This window comes from Vombatus ursinus, unplaced genomic scaffold (genome assembly GCF_900497805.2).
Source record: "Vombatus ursinus unplaced genomic scaffold, bare-nosed wombat genome assembly UNPS02014959.1, whole genome shotgun sequence".
NCBI classification, from domain to species: Eukaryota; Metazoa; Chordata; class Mammalia; order Diprotodontia; family Vombatidae; genus Vombatus; species Vombatus ursinus.
The window spans coordinates 3337437-3363604 of NW_020954737.1; the positions used below are offsets into that span (position 1 = coordinate 3337437).

The 26168-nt window shown below is 43.2% G+C and overlaps 1 protein-coding gene across 1 annotated transcript in view; it reads right to left on the reverse strand.

Annotated features, from left to right (window-relative positions):
- SEMA5B (semaphorin 5B) overlaps positions 1-26168 on the reverse strand; it is a 60284-nt gene that overhangs the window by 15163 nt on the left and 18953 nt on the right. Inside the window, 7 exon segments of the mRNA XM_027845302.1 lie at positions 2262-2469; positions 3661-3868; positions 4861-4996; positions 16262-16547; positions 17846-18059; positions 18474-18572; positions 18937-18999. Of these exon segments, the coding sequence (XP_027701103.1) occupies positions 2262-2469; positions 3661-3868; positions 4861-4996; positions 16262-16547; positions 17846-18059; positions 18474-18572; positions 18937-18999 (1214 nt within the window).

Here is a 26168-nt window from a genome sequence, read left to right on the forward strand (position 1 = left end):
TATTGTTTCAATAGTATTTTCATGTCTATTAAGAGACAACCAGGGTGGCTAGGTGGCGCAGTGGATAGAGAGCAATGGGCCTGGAGTCAGGAAAACCTGAATTCAAATCCAGCCTCAAACACTTACTAGTTGTGTGACCCTGGGCAAGTCACTCCACGCTGTCTGCCTCAGTTTCCTCATCTGTAAAGTGAGCTGGAGAAAGAAGGAAATGGCAAACTACTCCAGTATCTTTGCCAAGAAAACCCCAAATGGGGCCATGAAGAGCTGGACAAGGCGCAACAATAACAATAAAAGACAACCAGTTTCATTTTTTGTGATGCTCCTCATCCAATACCTTCAGGTTTCCTCTCAAAGAAAGTATTCATGACCTACAGAGACATAAGACTTACATTTGATCTCTTCCATCTCTTGATCCAAACTCATGTTTTCCAATATATTTTTTTGCCGCCCTCCCTGGCATCCAGCTTTAAATCTACATCACAGGGTAGCGAGGCGTAGGTCAACTTGGTTTGGAGGAGCTTGTTAGGTTTTCACAGAACTTACTTATTGGTTCATTCTCTTCAATGGATGTTTATGAATGAGAAGCAGTTATGTTTGTAACCGTGTCTTTGCTCAGATCTCTTGGGAGCACTTACGAGGCAAGATGATCGAGCATTCTACAAGACGATGTCTCTTGTTGCCTTGATGTATAAGAGGAGCCCGCATCTGCCAACACCTTTGCTCACCTCTTCGAGAAATGAGATAGGTGCTGATTCTCAACTCTGAGAGGTAGATACTGCTTTTAAGCTCCATTCTACAGATGAGGAAACTGAGGACTACCTGCAGACTACCTGCAAGAAATTTATTTATGCCTTTGGATCTAATTTACATTTTATACATTTATACATTTCATTCATTGTGTCACACACTGACAAGATAATGTCAATATGGACAGGGTTCATCTCTTCCCGTAGAACATCAAATTGGACTCATGAAAAGTGTCAACAGTCAAAATAATATTTGGAGATGGTCTGAGGGCATGTGTGATTATCCCCCTCCCCACTTTCTGCCCCTCTGCCACTGTCCCTTTGGAAGCAGAAGAGTACTGCCCAGAACGGATCACTAAATATTCATCATTTGGTGACCAAATTTCTGAGGATGACTCTCTTCATCCTTAACTAGGCTGGTCCGTGGACTACTTAACTCATCCCTGCTCCCTCCTCTAGGTGAGGAAGGGAGAACAGCTACTCTCAGATCTCGATAAAGACTCCAAAAAAGCAAAGCAAATCTGTGAGGGTCACCCATTCTATAGAAGAAGTGGAGGGAAATAACAATAATAACGTTATATATAGTACTATATATACTGTATATATATGTACATATATATACATATATACATACATATATACATATATACACACATACATATATATATATATATGTGTATATATATGTGTATGTACTATATATAATCTAATCTATAGGTACTATATATAATCTAATCTTCCCAACAGCCCTATCAGGTAGGTGCTGTTATAATCCTCATTTTTACAGTTGGGGAAACTGAGGCAAACAATGGTCAAGTGACTTGCCTAGGGTCACACAGTAAGCATCTGAGGCTGGATTTGAACTCAGGTCTTCTTGACTCCAGGTCCATGATTTTATCCATTGTGCCACCTAGCTGCCCAGTTAACATTTATATACCACTTTAAGGGTTTTTTGAGGGGGAGGTAATCAAGGTTAAGTGACTTGCCCAGGGTCACACAGCTAGTTAGTGTCTTAGGCTGGATTTGAACTCAAATCCTTCTGACTTCAGAGCTGATGTTCCTTCTACTGCGCCACCTAGCTCTCTCACTTTAAGTCTTACAAAATGCTTTACAAACATCTTATTTGATCCTCTTAGCAACCCTGTGAAGTAGGTACTGCTACAGATTTTACAGATGAGGAAAGTGAGATAGAGGTTAAGTGACTTGTCCAGGGTCACACAGCTAGTAAGTGTCATGGGTAAGATTTGAACTCTAGTCTGCCTGTCTCCAAATCTAGGATTCTATCCATTACATCACTTAGCTACCTCCTGTTTGGATTTCAAAGGCTCCTCCTCCCCCCCTTTCACTGAGATGGAGTGAATGAATAAAAGTAAACAGAATGAATTCAAGATATCCAGAGCCTTAGTGACAACAACTGATAACATTGAGAAGAACTGGAAAATAATGTCTGTTGCAGCTCAGCGGACGCCAGAGCTCCTGCCCCCCATACCCGTTGCCCTTGGTGCCCCGGCTTACCCCTGGGTGCGGTAGGCGGTGCACCTCTCCAGCGGGATCCTCAACACCCCATCACTCAGCCCCACAAAGAGCGCTCGGGCACTGTGAAGGATGCGCAGGCTACGCAGAGGCTCCCGACGCCCTGGAGGTAGCACCTGAAGTTCCTCCAGGTAGCAGCCGTGGAGGCTGCGGCTGGTCGTGGACAGCGCCTTGAGGACTGTGCCTGACTCTGAGAGGGAGGCAGAGACGACTGTCAGATTTCTCTAACCTCTACCTAGAACTTCTTGAATGAGGGAAGGGGCATTGCCTAATAGCATCCTCTCTGCTCTGAGATCAACTGACGTGCCCACCCATGTGCAGATGGAGAGGGAGAGGTTGCTCTAAGGACGGGTGCCGAGTGAAGCAGATGCCTCACACTCCTGCCCACATGCACACTGCATCTGCGTGTCTCTCTGATAGAGACACTGGATCCCTTGGCTTTCCCCCAGGAACTTTGCCTTCTTAGGTGGAGAGTAGGGCTCAGAACTCTATCAATCAGATTTTTAACAAGTGTATTAGGGACTTTTCCTCATTGCTTCCCAAGCACAAACATCACTGTTTGTAAGGGCACCAGAATCCAAAGCTGCATGCAGGTCCAAGACCCATTCTTTGCAAACTCCCATGGTCCTGGTCCACTAATCAAAGACCTCCCAAATCATTGGGTTCCAAGTGGACTACAGTCTCTCAAAATCAGTCACTATTCCTCATGGATGTATACTGACTCTCAGTCACACAATACATTTGTTCATTCTCTCTCTCTCCTCTCTCTCCCTCTCTCCTCTGTCTCATTCTTTCTTCTCCCTCTCCCTCTCCCTCTCTTTCCCTCGCCTCTCTTTCTTACCCCCTCCTTCTCTCCCTCCCTGTCTCTCTCCTCCCCCCTACTCCCTCCCCTTCTCTCTCCTTATTTTCTCCCTCTCTCCTCCCTCCCTCCTTGTCTCTCTTTTCTCTCCTTCCCTCCCTCCCTCCTTTTTCTTCACTCCCTCCTTTCCTCTCGCTCATTATTCTCTCCCTCCCTTTCTTTCTCCTTTCCCTCCCTCTCTCTTTACTTATTCTCTCACTCTTTTCTTTTCTCTCCTCTCTTCCTTCCCCATCTCTCTCTCCTCTCTCCTTCAGTCCCCTTTTCTCCCTCCTTCCCTGTCTCTCTCTCCACTCCCTTCTGCCTCTTTGATGCAATCATTGATTCCCACACATCACAAACACCCCTATCTGGGTCTCACTACCATTGAGAATGACTCTGGGTCACCATCATCCAAGGAACATAGCAACTGTTTAAATAGTCCAAGGGTGTGGTTCATTATGTCAGAGAGCTGCACAAATATTGCATCTCTGCAAAGTCGTCTGCTTTCCCTGGAGATAGCCTTAGCACAGAGGAGGGTCTCACCGGTGCCAATGTAAAGCACATGGTAGAGGGTGTCCTTGCCCTGCACGAGATCCACCACCAGGTGAGAGAAGCGGACACTGTCCTGTGTGACACAGGGGTCCGGGGTCACGGGCTGAACCACCTCACTCATCAGGAACAGACGCTGGGCGTCCTGAAGACTCCTCTCTGTCAGGTTCTCATTGGGACCAACATCTCGCAAGGTCCCACACTGAGAATCAGAAGTGGAGAGTCACATACCTGTAAGTCCCACTCAGGACCCTCACAGTTATCCACACCCAGCCCCAACCCTCCCTGCCTCCAATTCCGTGAATCTCCAATATGGTCCTTTTTGAGACCCAAACAATCTAGCCTATCAGGAGGATTCTGGATAAATTATCCACAGCCTCAGTCCTGGCCAGTTTTACCATAAATCCCCTTCAGCTTAATGAAGTCCACCTATCATCCCCCAGGCAATGATATCATCCCATCGGTAGATAAGAAAAAATGAGCCAAGGGAGATGAGGAAGGAGTGCCTAAAAACTAGGTTAGAGGTTGTGATTTTACATAACAGGGAGGAGGTAGTAGGAAGAGAGGGGAAAATATCTAGAGGCCAGGAAAATTCATTTGTCCTAAGATAGCAGAGAGTAGGCTGCCAAATATTCTGTTGTCAGACCCATTCCTCTACTTTCTACAGACACTGAAAGAGCTAAGCCTCTGTATCCCTACCTCTGAGTAGGGGCTGGAAATTTGGATGGGAATCAGAAAAATCTTAGTCCTAATCTTGACTCTGCTACTAACAAATTGTGAAACCTTGGACAAATCATTTCACCTCTCTGGGCCTCAGTTTCCCCATCTGTAAAATGAGGGGGTTGGATTAGATGAGCTCTAAGATGCCTACAGAGCCAACATTTTATATACGTCTATGATTCTTATAGTCCTCCAGCCAAACCAATTAAGCTATTCCCCCCTTTCTTCCCTACCAACTCCATTCCTTTCTTCACCCAGATGGAGGAGATGACACTCCCATTAAAAATGGGCACTGATGTGCCTTAGTCACCCAGTTCTGGCCACCTTAGGATACTCACTTTTGCTCCAGTAAATTAAAAATGGCCCCTTCCCCATGACTCCCAATAACCAGGGAGAAAGAGTTTAGGGATTGCATTTGAGGTGGGTGTGATTGGAGACGAGGGGTGGGAGTGGGGACCAGAAGGGCAACCATACCTGAAAATTGGGGATAGGGTTGGCAATGGGGAGCCAGGCAGCCCTTGGATTCTCCTGGTAGCGGAAGGGGCCATTGAAGGCCTGGGAGATGGCACTGAGGTTGAAGGCGCAGACAGCAGAAGCAGCGATGCTATTTCTGGAAGGGAGAGGAGGTGGGTGGAATTCACTGCAGGCATGTCTCCCTCTCCCCTTCCCTTCCATGTTGGGATTAAAAAGTCAACTGTGAGTATTTAGTAAGCATTTAGTCCTCTCCTGCCTGCTCTACTATTTGGGCATGGCAGGGTGGGGGTGAGTGGTGGGGCTGGATCTTCGAAGGTCGCGCCAGTTCTGGCCAACTGAATCTGGTCCAGTGATAGACCATGTGTCTGTATGTGAGACTTTTGAGAGTGGAGGTTATCTTTTGTCTTTCTTTGTATCTCCAGTACTTAGCACAGTACCTGGTATGTAGTCGGTACTTAATAAATGCTTTATTGATTGACAGACACAAATATACATATATGTGTTATATGGATGTGTGTATACACACATATACATATATGTGTTGTGTATATATGTGCGTATATTTATATATATATGAAATATGTGCTTGTTTATGTGCATTTCTCTCCCAATAGAATATAAACTCCTTAAGAGCAAGGTTATGTTTTATTTTTTTTCTTTGTATCATTAGGGCATAGCACCATGCCTGACACATAGTAGGCACTTAATAAACGCTGACTGGCTGGCTGAAAAGCCGAACACACACAGTCTTATCTTGGAAGTTCCTGGTCTAATGGGTAAAACAGGACATAGAGGATATAGCATAGATTGAGAGCTGGAAGGGACCTCAGGACCACTAACCCAATCTTCTCATTCTACAGATGAGGAAACAGGCTCGTCATCAGAAGGCTGGCCACAGTGGATAATGAAGACTGTGTACATAGAATGCTGGGGTGATGCTCTTCACTGGTGGCAGGGTACTCAGACCAATGAAAATCATGACTCCTTTCAATAATTAAGTACGTGGCCAACACCCACTAAGCTAGGTGTTGCCCCACATAGTTGCCTCTGAGGAACATGCACAGTCCTATCTGGGAAGTTCCCAATCTAATGGGTAAAACAGAATATAATGAATACATCACAGATTTAGAACTGGAAGGCGCCTCAGAGAACACCTAAGCCAATCTCCTCATTCTACAAGTGAGGAAACTGAGACCATGGATCAAAAAGTATTTAGTGAGGCCCTATACTAAGAGGGGGACAGAAGTCATATGAAATAGTCCCTGCCCTCAGGAAACTTATACTCTAGATGTACAATTACATGAAACAATATAATTAAACGATGATTTTATAGTACACGTCCTTGGGAGAGGTCAAAAAGCATTTGCTAGTGCACTCTTTTAACTCCTGAAACTACATTGTATAGTTTTTCCCCCCACTACTTGGGCACAAGTCACATTCCCCCACAGAATGGCAGCTCCTTGAAGCCAGGGAATATTTGATGTTTTGTCTTTGAACCCCCATTGTCTAGCCTGGTGCCTTGCATAGAGCAGGCATTTAATAAATGCTCATTGATGTAAATTAAATTACTTAACTTCTACTATGTACCCAGTACCAAGGTACCCCAGCTGTTGGGGAGTCATAGCCAGGGCTTTGTCTTTTCACATCGTTGAGTGTAAAGGGGTGTGTGTGTGTGTGTGTGTGTGTGTGTGTGTGTGTGTGTATCCACTGAGCCACCTAACCACCATATATAAATATATTTCTATATTTTACATTTGTTTAGGTTGTACAAAAGGCCTTCTATGTATTATCTCATTTGATCAACAGCTCTTGGGAAGTAGATGTTATTATCTCCATTTTACAGATGAAGAAACTGAGGCTGAGAGGGCTAGGTAAACTTGCTCAAATCTCACAGCTAATAAATATCTGGTGCAGGATTCAAACTCTGGTCTTCCCCACTCCAAGTCCACTGGTCTATCCTCCCCTGTGTCACTCAGCTGCCTCTGCTGAGAAGCAGCCCATACATCACTTTCCTAGTATCAGACTTTGACAGCTTGAAGGCATCAGATATCATCTACTCTACCCTTCCACCCCCATTTAGCTAATGAGGCCCAGAGGCAAAGTCAGGTGTCACACAATTGTGTGATTTGTCCTTCCTTCTCAAAGAGGACCATGCCATCAGGGAGGTGAACTGGATTTTAAGTGAGGGAGGGCTGTGCAAGGTCACCAGCCTCATTTTCTCCTCTGGAGCCATCTGGGTCCAGTGGCAAGATCTAGAGCAGGACAACTGGAGGTGGCCAAGGATGCAGTAGGGGACCTCTGTAATAGTAGTTACCAAAGAAGGAATGACTAGAAGCCAGGGTTCCCGACTCTTGGACTGCTATCACAGATATTGCAGAGTCTTAGCATAAGGAAGACCTTCTTAATGAATATGAAAGGTGGTCAGTGGACTAGGCTGCCAAAAGAGGGACTGGGCACCCCTTTGCTTTAAGTTTCTTTTTTTAATTATTATTTATTTATTTTTAACATTTAAAAAAAATTGAGTTCCAAATTCTCTCCCTCCCACTTTAAGCCTTTAGTTGAAGGCTGGATATCTTGGATGTTGAAAGATGGGTTCCTCCCCGAGTGGGAAATTGGTTTGAATGATCTCTCAACTCCCATCCAACTCTAAAACTCTGTGGTACTGTGCTTCCATAGTAAGCAATTCACATACACGTCTATGATTAGAATTATGTATTCTTATAGTTCTACACAGACAAAATTATTCCTGTTTTTTCTAATTTCGTGTCTATGATCAAAGTCAACATCTTCATACCATACAGGGTTTCATTTTCATCCTATATGCACATGTACATGATAACTCACATATTAAAAGGAAAAGGTCTTTGATCTGGCTCTTTGACCACTGTACCCTTTCTGTCCCTATCCCCAGCAGAGCCTGGGGCCAAAGCTCCAATCAGGAAGCCTGGAAGAGCAGGAAGAACACTGGATTGAGAGTCAAAAGACCTGGGTTCAAATCCTAGCTCGGCTATTTGCTAGCTGTGGGACCACAGACCTTACACTTCAGTTCTCTGTGCCTCAGTTTCCTCATCTATAAGGTAAGGAGGTTGAATGGAATGATATCTAAGATCTCACACTGGTTCTGAAATCCTAGGAGTCTTTATTCCCCTTACTGGCCTACCATCATCCAGGTCTCTTACTAGGTTGACTGTTTTGTTTTCCTAATATTTCCTTGTATCCTGGTATAAATGTAACTTAGTCCTAGTGAATGATAGTATTAGAGATAGGGACTGAACCTGGGATTTCACTGGTATAAGGAGCTCCCAGGTGAGGAAACTCCCTCCACCAATCAGGGCTGACATGTTCCCTGAAACTCATGATCCTAGAGAGTTACCTGGAATAGAGGTGTCAAACAGGCCTGCCTGGAGTTGCCTTGGAACCAGATTAAAATGTAATTGGAAAATATTTAGCAAAATAAATAAAAAACAGAATTATGTTTTGTTGTTAGTCAGTCATTTAAGTCTCTTCATGACCCCATTTGAGGTTTTCTTGGCAAAGGTACTGGAATGGTTTGCTATTTTCTTCTCTAGCTCATTTCATAGATGAGGAAACTGAGGCACACAAGGTTAAGTGACTTGCCCTGGGTAACACAGCTAGTGTCTGAGGCCAGATTTGAACGCAGGAAGATGAATGTTCCTGACTCCAGGCCTGGCACTCTATTCACTGCATCACCTGCCTCCAAAACAGAATATAATAGAGATAATGTTAACATATGGTTTTCTAAATCAATATGTAGCCCATAGGGATCCTTGAGTATAATTTAGTGGCTCCTGTTTCTATTTGAGTTTGGCACCACTGACCTAGAACACTAAAAGGGTAAGTGGCTTGCCCAGGGTCACACAGCCAGAGTAGGTCAAAGGCAGGACCTGAATCCAGGCCATTCTGACTTAGAAACCAGCTTTCTACCACAATGCTGTAGTCCATTTGCTAGGGTTTTATTTAAAGTTTTTACATCAAAATTCATTAACAAAACTGGTTTAGGTCTTGAGACCATATTGGCCTCATAAAAGGTAAGATGCTCTCCGCAATTATTGAGAATAATCTGTGTAACATAAGTTTTAATTATCTTTAAATGTTTGATAGAATTCATCTGGAAATCTGTCTGCACCAGGGTATTTTCTCTCTTCTCCTTTTGGTAGTTCCTTTGGTAGTCTGCTCAATTTAATTTTTCTGAGACTTGGTTGTTTAGAATCTCTAGGTCATGTTCTGTTAATGTAAGTATTTTACAGTCTTGTGGGTAATACCCAATTCTTCTGAATGTGCAGTTTTGCTGAATATAATTGGATATAAGATTTTCTGATAATCCACTGTATTTTCTCCTCTGTTATGAATTCACCTTATTCATTTTTTTTTATTTTGATAATTTGATCCTCTCCCCTCCCTTTTTTGGATCAGATTAGCAAAAGTTAATCACTGTGAGTATCTTGAGTCTAAACCACCCCTAGCTGCTTCCCAGCCTTAGGCCACATATTTCTATGGATTCTCTTCCTAAGAACAGGGCAAGGGGGACCTGGAATGATGGCATGGGGCGGAGGGAGGGAAATAAAATAAGGAGCAGGTACAGTATCTGGGAATACGGAGGCAGAAGAAGAGGTGGCTGGATTATTGTTTGGAATAGATGGCTAGATGGTGCAGTGGATACAGCGCTGGGCCTGGAGTCAGGAAGACCTGAGTTCAAATCTGGCCTCAGACATTTATTAGCTGTGTGACCCTGGGCAAGTCACTTAACTCTGTTTGCCTCAGTAAAATGAGCTGGAGAAGGAAATAGCAAACCACTCCAATATCTTTGCCAAGAAAATCCCAAATGGGGTCATGAAGAGTCAGATATGACTGAATAGCAAATGAACAACAGGCTCTGGATCTTGGTTCTATGGCTAGAAGAAAGCAATGGAATCTTCATTCCCCATAGAAAGAATAATGCATATTCATACAGGACTTCAGTGTTGACAAAGGTAGGAGGTGGGAGAATTACCGGCCCCAGAAAAGGAAACAGGTTTGGATAAATTAACGTTTGCTCGTTGTCACATAATTATTAAGTGTCTGAGGCAGCACTGGAACTCGGGTCTCTTGATTCCATTTCCAAGACTTTTCGGACATTGCCTAGTGATAGGAGGTGCTTAATAAATGCTTGCTGATTGATAAGCAGACAGAAGCTGTTCCAAAGCCACAGTGCACAAAGGCTACTACTCAAAACCATCCTGACAAGTATTTGATGTGGCAGGTAAAAAAATCTCCTTTTAGCAAACACTATTACAGAGAGTAAGCCAGGAACTGCATGTATAGGCTGCCCTGAACTCCTCGCCCTGGTCAGTTTTCTTCTTGCCGCAGGCCCGCAGGCTAGCCCCACTTAGGGACCAGCTCCTGACTAGCTGTGGAGGTGAGAATGAAATGCCTTTGTAACTGAGGCAAAAATCTCCACCTGACCCTGTCTTCTATGCTTCTCCATATGTTCCTGTCTGGGCCCTGCCTCCGACTCTGTCTACCATCTGGATACTAGTTTCTGACTTGTGGTTTTCCTGAGTTGAGCTATGGATAGTGGATAGAGCACTGCAGTCAGGAAGACTCATCTTCCTGAGTTCAAATCTGGCCCCAGACACTTACCAGCTGTGTCACTCTGGGCAAGTCACTTCAACCTGTTTGCCTCAGTTTCCTCATCTGTAAAATGAGCTGGAGAAGGAAATGGCAAACCACTCCTGTACCTTTGTGACCCCAAAGAGGTCACAGAGTGTTGGGACACAACTGAAAAACAACTGAACAATGAACAATAAGCTGTGTTACTGGCTCTGAAATCAGTCTCTGCCACATACTACCTGGGTGACCTTAGGCAAATCCTTGGGCCTTCTATTTTCTTCTTGTGTAAAATGAAGGGGTTGAGAGATTCTGGATGGTCAATGGTGAAACATGCTGCCCATCTCCTGATGCAGAGGAGATGGAATCAGGGTATAGAATGAACCATATTTTTTAAAAACATGACCAATGTGGGAATTTGTTTTGTCTGACCATGTTTGTTTAAAGAATTTTTTTTCTTTTCTTTTTTACAATAGAAGGAGAGTAGGATTGGTGAGAGGAAGGAAAAAAGAAACCAGATTTTTGTTAGTTGAAAAAAAATTTTTTTAAAAAATAAAGACACTAGACTAGGTGACCCGTACGGTCCCTTCTAACCCTAAACCTATGAGACTATGATTCCTATCCTGGACTTGGCCTTTCCAGGCCTGCTCATGGCTTCACTGGGTGTGGCCTCACTCCCAGACTGACCCGCCATGCCACCTAAGGATGGCCTGCTCTTACAAAAGAGCTCTGTGTAAAAAACGTTCTTTCGGCGTCTCCAAAGCCGGCCCAGAACAAAAGGGCTTTGTCGATCTGGTTTCTAAAAATCCTAAACAATGACGAATCTCATACAACTCCTGCTGTCTTTGGTCTACAATCATGTATCTGCCCTAGGGAGGTAGTGAGGTCCAGCAGGAAGAGAGCTGGATTTGGAGTCAGGAGATGGGTTCAGGTCTTGGTTGTGTCCAAAATGAAACAGCACTGGACCTGGGTTCAAAGGGAAGAAGCCTGGGACAACAGAAACAGTGTTGAACTTGGGGTTTGTAGGACCTGAGTTTGAATCCTAGCCCGCCACACACTTGCTGTGGGAGGCTGGCCTCACTAGGTGACTTCCCTAACTCCCCTGGACCTCAGTTTTCTCACCTATAAAATGAAGGGTGTAGACTAGACAGTCTGAGGTTCCTTCAGTCTTGATATCTACGATACCATAAGAGTAAGCATCATATTGCATTTTAAGGTTTGCTAAATGCTCTACGAATGTACGATCCTCAACAATAATCCTGGGAGGTAGATTTTATTATTATCTTAATTTTACAGAGGGGGAAACTGAGGCAGGCAGAAGTGAAGTGACTTGTCCAGGTTCATAGAGCTAGTTAAGTGTCTGAGGTAGGCCTCATACTCAGGTCTTCCTGACTCTAGGCCCAGTGCTGTATCCACTAAATCCCAACACAGATATTTATTATCTGTATGGCCCTGGGTAAATCAATTAACCTTCTCGAGACACCAATTCATCATCTGTAAAAGGGATAATAATGCTTTTCAAAAAAAAATTATTTTTTTATATTCTATTTTTTTAAAATTTGAGCAGGATAATAATGTTTATAACAACCTGGGTTGTTGTGAGAAAAGTGCTTCGTAAACTATGAAGGGCTCCATAAATGGGGAGTGTTATTCTTTACAATAAATTACCTGATCAAGCTATGGTTACTGAAGGAGGGGGTAGCTTCAACCTCCCAAAATGGATTATCTCTCCCCAGTGTTCTACCACTGAAAATACAAGGCATCTGATGACCCAAGCTTCTTTTTCCACTCAGTGGGAGAACATGGCCCCTATTTTCATGCGACTCCCCTCCTAGTGGGGCTTGGGTGGTTCTCTGAAGGACAACCACTGTGGTGCTGTGTGCTGTGCATGCCCCCAGGTGTCTGGAGAAAGCCTACCCCCTCAGCATGTCCCTTAACTCTCAGCGCCTGAACCCCCAGTAGGTGCTGAACAGACTTCGGAGGTGAGACTGTTCTCTCCTCCCTAGCCGAGCTGAGATTTCACCTGTTCCTCAGTGGCAGAACCCCTTTCTTCCTGTATATTTTATTATCTAAATCAGCAGTGTCAAATTCAATTAGAAAGGGGGGGAAGCACTAGGCCACAAAGATCCCTATGGGCCACCTACAGACTTAGAAAACCACATAATAACATTATCTCCGTTCTATTGTATTTTTATTTATTTTGGTAAGTGTTTCCTATTTTATTTTAATCTGGTTAGCTTAGGCTGAAGGAGGCACTTTTGACACCATCAGTTCTCAAAATGTAATCAGAGGATGCCTGTGGGCCCTCCCTCAAGGTCAAAACTATTTTCATAGGATGCCCTTTTCTAACTACTTATCTATTTGAGGGCTAGATTTTCTTCATACACTACAACCAGAAAAAAACAGATTGAATGCAAAAGCACATAGGAGAATCCAGCTGTCTTCTATGAAGCCAGATAGTATAATTGCAAAAACATGTAAAATAATACCATTCTTCTAATTGTTTTTTGTTTTGAAAAATATAATATTTTTCATAAAAAATGGTATGTAAACATTTGAATATACAAATGGATTTACCATTTTAGATGAATTACTGTTTTAAAATTTTATCAGTTTTAATTTTTAGTATGGTAAATATTGATAGATACAACTCACATAAACAAAAGCTCTTTGGGGTCCTCAATAATTTTTAAGAATGTAAAGGGATCATGAGATCAAAAAATTGGAGAAGCACTTGTTTAAATTAATCACTGCAACCTTCCTGATTGCTCTTTAGTGTTTGCTTTGATAAATACGTTGGCTTGTTATTCATGATAAACTTCTGTGTAATAAGCAGTTGATGACAGGGAATGAAGCCTTTGTTATTATTCAGTTGTGTCTGACTCTTCATGACCCCATTTGGAGTTCTCTTGGCAGAGATAGTGGAGTGGTTTGCTATTTCCTTCTCCAGATCATTCTACAGATGAGGAAACCGAGGCAAACAGGGCCAAGTGACTTACCCAGGGTCACACAGCTAGGAAGTATCTGAGGGCAGGTTTGAACTGAAGAAGATGAGTCTCCCTGACTCCAGGCTTAGTGATCCATCCGCTGAACACCTAACTGCCCCAGGGAACTAAGCTAGCCAAGATTAAATTAACTGTTACCCTCTTGGCCCGGGACATTCTTAGACTGAAAATATTGGATGTGTCATAGTTAGACATAATTCTAGCCCCAATAATCCTCTTGAAAATAGGAGAGCAAAGGAGTGATCATGCAGTCACCACCGCTGATTCAAAGGTCTCTTAGCTCATCAGCAATCACAACCCTTTCCCTATATTCAGTACAGACACGACTGTCCTTCAGAGAAACTGCCCAAGCCCATCCTTGCCATCTGGGGAGAGGGCTATATTATAAAAACAGGGAGTATGCCTTTTCTTCTTGTCATTCTAGGTACTGGAGAGTGAATAGTAGTATCTCTTGGAGGCTCAACCAGAATGGAAAATCATAGAAACTAAGGGTGGAAACACACTCTTTTTGAATGGAGGTCTAATCCAACCTTTCACCTAATGTAGGACCCCCTCTGTGATATTACTAACAGGTCACTGTATAAGTTTCTCCTAGAAAAGTCCCAGTGATGAACAGTTCACTGACATACAAGGTAGCCTCTTCCATTATTGCACAGCTAAAATGGTTGGCAAATTCGTCTTCATAATACGGCCACATCTATCTCCCTGAAACATCTGCCCATCAGTCCTAGTTCTACTCAGTGGAATAATAGAGAGTAAATCTGCTTCTTCCCACAAGCACAGATAGAAGCAGAATAATGCAGTAAAAATAGCAGTGGACTTGGAGCCAGGGGACCTGCGTTCAAATCCCAACTCAGATATGGCTATGGGGAAGGAAATGGCAAACCACTCCAGCATTTTTGCCAAGAAAAACCCAAACGGGGTCATGAAGGTTTGGACATGACTGAAAAGACTGAACAACTTCTTCACCTCAAAATTTGTCTGTATCCTCATCATCTCATTCTTCTTTTCCTCTCTGCTGGAAGGTGTCCCTTCTCCTTTGTAAGCCCCCCATCCCACTATACTCTTGATCCTATCCTGGCTCCGCAGGGACCTCCTCTAGCAATGATCATCTACTCCTCCTGCCTCTCCAGTTTCTCCCTTTGCACCGACTGGCTCCTTCCTGTCTGCTTACAAACATACTCAGGTCTCCCCCATGCTAAAAATAGCTTCTGTTATTTCCTCTGACTAGACACGTCTCTTTTTCTCCTGCCAAACTTCTCCAAAGAGAAGTCCAATCATTACTGCCTCCTTTTCCTCACCACCCACTTCACTCTAACACCTTGCAATCTGTCTTCCATTCCCAAACACTGCTATTAAAACTGCTCTCTTGAAGGCTGCTGGTGACCACCTAAATACCAAATCCAAAGGCATTCTCAGCATTCATCTCCTTAACCCATGTGAAGTATGGTGTGGTACAGAAAGCACTAGCTCAAGAAGCTAAAGGATCTTGGCTCAAGTCCTGCACCTGGTGTGTGACCTTGGGCAAGTCATCTGGCCTCCATAAGCCTCAATTATCTTATTTGTTAAATGAAAAGGGATGGAACTAGATGCGTTGTGAGGTCCCTTTCAAACTCAAGAACCATGAGTAATTGCTAACCAGTTCATTCTCCTTGACATGTCCTCCTCCCTTGGTTTCCATCCTGGCCCTCTTCCTGTCTCTCTGACTGTCCCTTCTCCTGCCTAACTTCTAGTCTTGACCCTTCTTTTCATTTTTCTATAATCTGTTCCTCAGACATCTCATCTGTTCCCAAGGCTTCAACTATCATCTTAATGTAGATGAGTTTCAAACTGACATTCCACCAAACCTGCCTGACTTGTGGATAAAGAGAAACTCAGATGCCAGAGGGCTGGGTAAGGCAACTAGATGGGCACAATATATAAAGCTTTGGACCTGGAATCAGGAAGACCTGAATTCAAATCCAGCCTCAGACAATCACTAGCTGTGTGACCTTGGGCAAGTCATTGAACCTCTGTCTGCCCTAATAGGGCCTGCCTCCTGGGGGTGTTGTGAGGATCAAATGAGATAATGTTTGTAAAGTGCTTAGCATGGTACCTGGAACATAGCTGGAGCTTAATAAATGTTTTTTTTCCTTCCCAGATTTACAGTAAAGTGCCTGGCACATAGCAGGGGCCTAAGAAATGTTTGATTCCTTCCCTTCTTCCTGGGCTGAAGGTACAGTGCTTGGCACATAGTAGGGGTTTAATAAATGTTTCCTTCCTAGATTGAGGGACAGTGCCTGGCACATAGTAGAAGTCTAATAAATGTTTGTTTTTCTTCCTTCCTGGGTTGAGAGTGTAATGCCTGGCACATAGTAAAAACTTAATAAATATTTGTTTCTTTCCCTCCTTCCTGGGTTGAGAGTATAGTGCTTGGCACATAGTAAGAGCTTAATAAATGTTTGATTCCTTCCCTTCTTCCTGGGCTGAAGGTACAGTGCTTGGCACATAGTAGGGGTTTAATAAATGTTTGTTTCCTTCCTAGATTGAGGGACAGTGCCTGGCACATAGTAGAAGTCTAATAAATGTTTGTTTTTCTTCCTTCCTGGGTTGAGAGTGTAATGCCTGGCATATAGTAATAGCTTAATAAATATTTGTTTCTTTCCCTCCTTCCTGGGTTGAGAGTACAGTGCCTGGCACATAGTAGGAGCTTAATAAATGTTAGTTTGCTCTCTCCTTCCTGGGTCAAGGGCTATAGAGTAAGGTCAGGGGTTCTAAAGCCAGTGGGGTGGGGAAGAACAGGAACTCACACATTGGTGGTGAAGACACCGTAGACTAGGTCCTGCTCAGGGAGATGGAATGCGCTCTGGAGTTCGTTGTAGTAGAAAGGAATCTCCCCTGGGCGGGAGCAGTTCAACCGGGCCTTCATGAAGGTAGTCCACGTGTCCTCCAGCAGGAAGCGCCCCCCCACATCATTCTTGCACACACGAGCCACACGTGAATAGACGGTGCGCCCACAGTCGTGCTCCACAGCGTTCTCTCGCAGGAAGAAGTAGGCAAACAGACCAATGTCGTAAGCAGCAACAAAGTTCGGCTCTGGAGAAAGAAAGTTCAAGGGAGGAAGAGGAGAGACATCAAACGGATGTCAGGAGGGAGGAGGTAGGAACGAGGAGGGCACGCAGATTTTGGAGCTACTTAACTTACTATGGATCTGGAGCTAGATATTATAGATTATAATACAGGTGGATGTTATATTATGGATTACAATATAGCTAGATATATATTACATTGTGTCGTGTGATAACTCTAAAGCTAGAAGGACCTCAGAGACCATTAAGTCATTTTACAGATAAGGAAACTGATATCCAGGGAGGTTTAAATGATTTGTCCAAGATCACGCAGGTAGTAACCATCAATGTCAGAATTTGAACTCAGTTCCTCTGACGCTGGAGCTAGGATCCTTTTCATTGCGCCATACTCCCTTCTGATAGAAATCTTGCCGCTGTCCCAAGCAGCCTGCTTCCCCAGGATAGTAAGTTAGGAGCCGTCAAGATTCCAAGGCTCATATTACCAACTTGAATGAGGCACACAGAGGATAATGGTAATGGTAGGAGAGGAAAAAGGTAGAGAAGAAGCCCCTTCCAAGCTCCCTTTCACAGTACCTAGGACAGTTTGTGGTACATAGTAAGTGCTTAAAAAATGCTTGCTTATATTGTAATGATGATCAGCTGGGAAAGACTTAGCTACTCTGATCAATACCATGATCTGTTACAATTCCAAAGGAGCCATCATGAAAAGTGTTAGCCATCTCCAGAGAGAAAACTGATGAACTCTGAGTGAAGACTGAAGCATATTGTTTTTCACTTGATTTTTCTTGCCTTTTTTTCAACGTGGTTAATATAGAAATACATTTGGCATGATTTCACACGTAAAATTGAAATCATATTGCTTGCTTTCTCAATGGGTGGAAGGGGGGATGGGAAAGAACTCAAAATTTTAAAAAATGAATGTTAAAGTATATTAAAATTTTTTTACAATTAGAAACAAAAGAAAAAATAAAAAACAAATGCTTGCTTGACTCACATTGGTATCTTTCTGAAAAGATTTTTTCTGAATCTCTTTCTTAATATGTCTTTGAATATTATTCTCCCCATTCTTTGCCCACTTTCTGACCTGGCCAACATTTGAGATGCTGAGCTTGAAACTAAGACACTTTGGTCCTTGGTGCCACCCCAAATATGCAGCAGTCCCTAAGCTGCCCATCTCTGAATATCAGTTGTGTTTTTTTGTTGTGAGTTGAAAAAGAAAAATCTGTGAATGTGTGTTCCTCGAAGGTAGGAGGATCAGAAAAGGGGGTGGTGCCCCCACATTTTGGGGTTGGGGACAGTGTGTACCATTGAGCCACTTGGAGTTATATTGAGCAGTGCGAAGAGGTGGGCCGCTGCCCAGGCTTCGGTAGATGGCAGGGTCTCGGCCGGAGAAGTCGATGACGGTGGCAGCATACAGTTCCCCCTGCTCTGAGATCACTGCTGTGGAGTTGTGTCGAGGATCATAGGGGCATCGGGCCACACCATTGATCTTTTCAATGGTCCGGCTGAGGTTCCCTGCCTGGGAAGGAAGTGAAAAAGACGAGGGAAATAGAGCAGAGAGAGTACTATGGGGAGTGAGGGTACATATTGTAGGGAATGAGGAGTTTCCCTCTGGTCCAGGGCTGGGTTGGGAGCTGTGTGTTTTCTTTCCACCTTAGTTTGGTAACTTTCCTCTGACCTTGTGCTTATGGGACCACCTGAGAACCACCTTGAGGACCCCCTTGTCCTTCCTCCCCATAATGTCTCCTCTAGGTACATGCAAACCTTTGTGGTTCATAACTCAGGATGACACTGACTTCTGTTATCTCCAGGCAATCTGTCATCCCGGGAGATAACCTTAGCTGGTGACTCTCCCCAGCCAAGAAACTAGCTCGTGGACTCAGGGCTGGGATATACCTCACTCACCCACAGCCTCACCCGAAAGACTCCTCACCTGTCTGCTGGAACACACCGGAGAGAAAGCATTGGTGCCACACGTGAAAACCTTCCTGCCGGACACAATCAACACCCGAACATAGTTCTGACACTCCTCCTGGGGTGGAAGGGCAAGGAAAAAAATCCATTAAGCAATCAATCAATCAGTAAGCATTTATTAAGCACCCATTATATGTGAGGCATTCTTCAAAGGGCTGGGGATTCTGACAAAATCTCTTCCCTCTCATCTGGGTGAGTAGGGGGCAGGATTCAGCAGAGTGAGTCCCAGAGAGATTTTAATATATCCGGCACTAAGTAGCACTGTCTCATTTGTCAGGTTTTCCCAAATGCCACAGTCTTTTCCTCTCAGATCTCCTCCCCCATCTCAGGCATCACTATACCCCAGCCCTTGGATGTGTGAAGTATCTCTCCTGATCTGGGTGGGAGGGGGAAGATGCCTAGGATTCAGCCGGGCCACATACTTCAGTCTTCCCTTTGCTTTGGCAGGACTTGCGTGTTTCCTCATTGGAGCTCCACTCCGTAGCCTGGGGAAGGAATAGAAAGAGATCCCAGTGTTGTCAGGCAATAGCCTAGGAAGGAGAGGGAAATTAGGAGTGTGATGCTACTGGGGGGCCCTCTTCAGTCTCCCTAATCATCACATCTGTAGAACACGAAGGGGGTTGCAAAGACTCCTCCCCTGGAAACCTTTTAAAGATGAGAAAGACAACAGGTAAGTATCTGGTCAAAAGCTATGAACAGAAGAAGAAATGCAAATGGTCAGCTATCATATAAAAGACAACTCAAAATAATAGTAGCATTTTTACATTGAATTAGGGTTTGCAAAGCTGTTTACATATCTCGTTTGATCCTCATGCCAATTCTGAGGTAGGTGCTTTATTATCCCCATTTGACAGATGAGGAAACTAAGGCTGAGAGAGGTTAAATGACTCATCCAGGGTACAGGAAGAGTTTGAGACAAAATTTCGACTCATTTTCTTGAATTGAAACAATTAAGGTTTCATCTCACACCCAGAAAGTTGGCAAAGATGATTTTTAAAGATTGAAAGAGATAATGTTAGAGGGGGTGTGGGAAGATACGTAGATCAATGCAATGTTAGTAGAGTTGTAGACTAGTTCAATCATTCAGAAAATCAATTTGGAATTATATAAGTCACATTATATGTCACACCCTATGACCTCACAATCCCAGTGTACATTCATCGTAGACCTATACCCCAAGGGGTACAGGAGGCCCTCATGGAAGCAAAAAGCACACAAAGAAACTGGGAAAAAAAACAGGTGCCTATCTACTGAGGAATGATTGAACAAACTGTGGCATATAAATGTAATGGAATATTCTTGTGCCATAGAAAATCCCAATAAGAGGAAATGAAAGAAACATGGAAAGGACTTGAATAAAGTGATTCAGAGCAAAGGAAGCAAGCCAGGACACACCAGTGTGCATACAGACAAGAGGCAGACAGAGAAGAATGACCGCCCTGACGTGGTATCTGCATCCAGGACAAGTATTACACAGGGAAGTGGCAGACCTGGAATGCCCCATAGACAGAAAGGCTCACTTCGGCATCTGCGGGATGAGTTGGGAAGCACATTTGCGTGGCATGGAGAATCTTGCGGTATTTTTACGTGGGAAGCATGATGGTGTGTGGGGGAAGTGGGTGGGTGCTGTAAAGCGTGTGCTAGGGCAGGGTTGCAGTGTCACTTTCTTACTGACAGGGAGCTTGCTTCAGTGTGTATGTGTGTATAGGGAGAGGATACTCACAGTGAGGAATGTTACAGTGGGAGTATAGAGGACAGAGAATATAGGGTATGTGAGAGGATTTCTTTTTTTTTCTTTTTTTTTGGTGAGGCAATTGGGGTTAAGTGACTTGCCCAGGGTCACACAGCTAGTAAGTGTCAAGTGTCTGAGGCTGCATTTGAACTCAGGTCCTCCTGACTCCAAGGCCAGAGCTCTATCTGTGCCACCTAGCTGCCCCTAGGATTTCTTGCTAAGGGAGAGATGAGGCTAAAATGGCCATGAGTTCCTGGATTTGGACTACAGTGACTTAACACAGACACTTTTTTTTTTTTTTTACGCAAGACAATCAGGATTAAGTGACTTCCCAAGGGTCACACAGCTAGTAAGTGTCAAGTGTCAGAGGCTAAATTTGAACTCAGGTCCTCCTGACTCCAGGGCTGATGCTCTATCCACTGCGCCACCTAGCTGCCCATGTGCAAACAGGAGTCATCAACAAATGCAGGACCATTTTGGGTTCTGATGAGTATCGTCAAATTGATGCCATGTTTCTATGTACTTGAGACATTTAGCAACCTTGGGTAAAATTGCTGACACTTTGCTTCCTAATATGACTGGGTTCCTCTTGGCCTCACCCTTAAGATGTACACAGTCCTCCCATTTTCTTATGCTGTCCCCTCAGTACTTTGATACCCATTTCAACTCTCCTAAGAAGCTTCTGCGCACTGAGCTACAGAAAACCTAAGAGAAACAGAAGGCGTTTTGTTCTCCTCTGCCGCCAAGACCTAAAGAGTAAAGGAAGTCGTAGTAAATCCCTCTAGCCCACCTTGATCTCTCCCCTCTCCGACTCCAATTGAATTAGGTTTGGAGTATCAGGACCTGGGTTCACTGTCCAGCTCTGTCACTCACTACCTGTGTAAATTGGGGCAGATTACTTAACAACACTGGAATGAGAAGCAAGGGATAGAAGTGATCATAAAAGAGATGATGGACAATTTCAGTTACATAAAATTGGAAAGCTTCTGTGAAAACAAAATCAATGAGGCTAGAAAAGAAGCAGTTACGAGGAGAAAGGAAACTGTAGCAAATATCTCTGCTAAAAGTCTCAAAAACAAGACAGATGGGGAATTGATATAAACATATAAGAAAAAGAGGCATTCCCCAATATATAAATGCTCAAAAGATATGAACAGGCAGTTTTTAAAAAGAAAAATGCAAGCTATCTAAAGTCATATGAAAGAATGCTCGAAATCAGTAATAATAAGGGAAATGCAAATTGAAACAACTTGGAGGTTTTACCTCTCATATCTCTAAGACTGGCAAAGATGACAAAAGACGAAAATGGTAACTGTGGGAAGGAAGGAAAGACAGGAAAGCTAATGCCTCATTGGTGGAGCTGTGAAATGGTCCAACTGTTCTAGAAGACAATTTGGAATTATATGGGAAAAAAAAGTTAATAAATTATGCATACCCTTTGATCAAGTGTAGTACTGCTAGGCAATACCCCCAAAGAAATAAAAAACAAAGAGAATATGTGTATCTATCTATCTATCTATCTATCTATCTATATATATATATATGCATATATATACACACACATATATATATACAGACACATATGTGTGTCTCTATGTATTCATACAAATGTGTATAGATATATATGTGTGTATGTGACATATACGGCATTTCTATAACTTTGTATAAATATATATACATATACACAATTATTTGTTTGTTTATTCATTCACTTGTAGTGGCTGTTACACAAACAAGACGCTCCAGCTCTTGGCTCCAGACATTTTCTCTGGCTATCCCCATGCCTGGAATGCTTTCTCTTCTCATCTTCAACTACTGACATCCTTCGCTTCCTTTAAATTCCAACAAAAACCCCATTTTCTATAGCAAGCCTTCCCCAACCCCTCTTACTTCTAATGTCTTCCCTCTTTTAATCACTTCCTATTTATCCTGCATACAGCTTGCTTTGTATGTATTTGTTGACATGCTTGCTGTCTCCCCCATTAGATTGTAAGCTCCTTGAGGGCAGGGACTATCTTTTGCCTCTTTTTGTATCCCCAGAGCTTAGCATAGTGCCTGGCATATAGTAAGTGCTTAATAAATGTTGACTGCCCACTGAGAAGCTATACAAGTAGTAGCATTTGGATTTAATGGACTATTATACAAAAGAAATAATGAAAATAGAGAATTTAGAGAAATGTGGGAAAGACTTAGAAGATCTGATATAGAACAAAGCAATCAGAATTAGGAGAATAAGTTACAAGCTGATCACAATAACGTGAAGGAAAACAACATGAAAAGTTCAGAATTCTGATCAATGCAGTAGTGGATCATGACTTTAAAGGACTGATGGTGAAGCAGGACTGTGGAGGAAGGGGGTAGAATGAGGCATGCGTCGTCCAGTGGGACCAATATGTTGATTGATTTTGCTTGACTGCCCTTATTTATTGATGAGGGTGCGGGTTGGGGAGGAGGAGAAAAGTCATTAGGAAGTGACAGTGAGGTTTGTTTGTTTTTTTAACCATCAATAAAACATTATTTAAAAAATAAAATACAATGAGGAAGTTGGACCACAAATGCCATCAAAGATCTCTTCCAGCTCTAAATCTGTGAACTTCAACTGGTGGAATCAGACGGCCTAACACTTCATTACACGCTGTCTTAGGTTGTTCTCCAATTCTGCCTTGTTGATCTTGTCTCCCCATCTGGGCTGTCAGTATGCCTATCCTTTCTTTTAACAAATGGAGAATAACTACAGTGTAAGGTCACAGGGCCTCTCAGGCTCAGTCACACTTTTAATGCTATTTTGTTTCACTAATTTGGGGGACCATACATTGTGTGGGAGTACCCTGGGGTTTGTATGATGTGATAAATGTTCAACAATAAAACATTAAAAAAATTTTAAATAATCAAAATCTAAAAAACGGCAATCAGATGGTCAGCTCCTTATGGGGAGGGGCCCCACCTTACACATTCTCTTGCATCCCCCAAAGTATCCAGCCAGGGTCAGACACTGTGCAGAGGCCCAGGAAATAACTGTTGATTGATGGGGAGCCAAGAAGTCTATCCCCTAGAACATCTGGGTAAGGATTCTTCCCAAATGGCTGGTACAGACACTAAGTACTAGGGATCAGACTAGAGTGCTGATAATCAGGAAAGGCATTTTGGAAGGACTCAATTTTGAGCTAAGTGCTCTGAAGGAAGTAATGGGAACAGTCTGGCAGACGTTCTTGGAAATCCGCTGGTGGGGGTCAGAAGCTATGCTCTGAAGGCACCATACCAGGGTTGTGCAGGCCAGATGCAGAGAGGTGGATGGCACAGAGAACTGGAGAAGGAAGGCAGGGCATGAAGGGTAGTGAAAAGTGCCCTGGACTTGGAGTCAGCTTGAATTTCTGCTCTGCTATTTATTAGTTGTGTGGTCTTGGGCAAGTCACTTGTCCCTTCATTTTTTTTTTTTTTTGGAGTGGAAGATTGTCTTGAAGGAGGGGAGGGCAGAGGCAGATAGGTGGTCAGTAGATAGAGAACTGGGCCTGGAGTTGGAAGACCTGAGTTCAAATTCAGCCTCATACATTTACTACTTGTTTGACCCTAAGCAAGTCACTTAACCTCTGTCTCCCTCAGTTTCTCCATCTGTAAAAAGGGGATAACAATAGGGCCTACTTCTCAGGGTTGTTGTGAGGATCAAATGAGATATTTTTAAAGCACTTAGCACAGTGTCTAGTACATAGTAGGCACATAATAAATGCTTGCTTCCTTCCAGAAGGAGAGAGGGGAGCAATGGACTAGAAGAGAGGTCTGAGAACTTTTAAAATTATTTTCCTAACTAGAGTTCAATATAATTGATTTTTTTTTATAATCCTGTGTATCATGCATTTAAAAATATTTTTCTGCAAAGGTTTGACCATACTGGAAAAAGAGGTCCCTGACACAAAAAAAGGGTTAAGAATCCTGAGACTAGATGATCTTTATAAGGTCCCTTGAAGCTCTCTACTCTGAATAAAAATCACCTCAGTTCTTGGTCAAGCAGTTTGTTTTGTGGGATCAGTGGCAGACTTTCTTTGTGGAGTTGATCCGAAGGATCGGCTTTCTCGAGACAGACTTTCAGGAAGAATCGTCTCCCGGGCTGTTAGCATCCCCGCCTGCTGGGTAACCACACGCACAGGTTTGGTTGTTAGCCATTGGAATGGGGGAGGGCCCAACTTTTCATTGTTTTATATTTCACATTTACCTGCCTGTCCAACTTTTCCACTGAATGGACTAAGTCAGCCCCACACGTTCACATGAGAGCAGTCAGAACTTTGCCTTAGGGGGCTCTGCTTTAAGAGATGGGTCCTGGGAATGCATTGCTTCTAAAAGCAGGGATCCATCCATACCCATAGCCTTCTTGTGGAGAGAAGAGTGTTTGACTTGACTACTTGCCTGGGGTCTTTAAGATCTGCTCATCTTCACTTCTGCTGAGGAACAGCCATGGTAGCTGTGGGTCAGGTTAAAGATCTGGATCCCCAAAATGTGCTGTGACCCTGATTGTCTAAGTCAATAAGGGGTGACTAGCCAGCTCTCCTTTTGAGACCTAATGCTGGGCATTATCTGGATCATTTAAATTTAGGATGACTTAGGATCAGTTTAGGATAAATGTTATTGCTTCTTGATTGTTTTCTAAATATTCTGATTAACTCAATTGCTAGAGTCTTCCCAGGTCCATCCAATTAAATAACAATAGCTAGCATTTTTACTTTAAGGCTTACAAAGCACTTTACAAATATCTCATTTTATCCTTACAATGACCCAAAGAGGAAGGGGCTATTATTATCTCCACTTTACAGATAAGGAAACTGAGGCAAACAGAGGTTAAGTGATTTGCTCAGGGTCACACAGCTAATAAATGTCTGAGGCTGGATTTGAACTCGTCTTCCTGACTCCACGTCCACCACTGTATCCATTGTACCATCTAACTCTTCCTTGGTGCCCTCTCCTCACTCCCACCAAAATTAGCTGGTATATATTTTGAATTTGTTTCACTGTGTACAAAGGCAGTGTGGGGGTAATGGATAGAGTTGATCACAGAGCCAAGAAGACCTGAGTTCAATTCCTGCCTCTAATGCGTGATAAGTGAGTGACCGCGGGCAAGAAGACAACTTTTTGGTGCTCTAGGCAACCCTTTAAGATTATGAATTACAGAGAAGATGCTGACATGCATTAGCAGATGGAGCTTCCTCATTTAAGAGTTCCCTATGTCAATGAAATAAGGGGCAAAAATTTGACTTCAAGTTAAGAAATACATAGGGATAGGTCCAGTCCCTATCTCCAGTTCTTTGTGTACATATTGTTCCCCTTCCAGTCCAGCCCCTAGTAGAAACAGAAGCTCCATGAGGGCAGGCACTATTTCATTTTTGTCTTGGTAACCCCAGCACCCATCACAGTACCTATGACAGAGTAGGCATTTAATAAATGATCGATGACTGAATGACTCTTCCCTTTCCCCCCCACTCCCGACCTCTAATGACGACATTGTGAACAGAGAGATCATAAGCACTGTAGAAGTGAAGGAGAAGGATGTCTTAGGAGTGCTGAGACTATGACGGAGGCAGTGTGGCCTAGACAAAGAGCACTGGGTTTGGAGTCTTCAGCACCCGGGTTTTGCCATGGGCTTAACTTTGGAGAAATCACTTCCCCTGTCTGGCCCTTAGTTTTCTCATCGGTCAAATGAGAGAGTTGGACTAGATCAGAGGTTCTCTAGGGTTTTAGGGGATCAATGAATTTAGATGGGAAAAAATAACATCATTATTTTCAGTAACTTCTAACCGAAATTTAAAACTTCCTTCAATTATTTAAAAATATTGTTCCAAAAAGAGGTGTGTTCAAAAGATTCATCAGACTGCCAAGGAGGTCAATAATATAATGACGGCTAATAACCCCTGGCATAAATGACCATAAATGTAGATA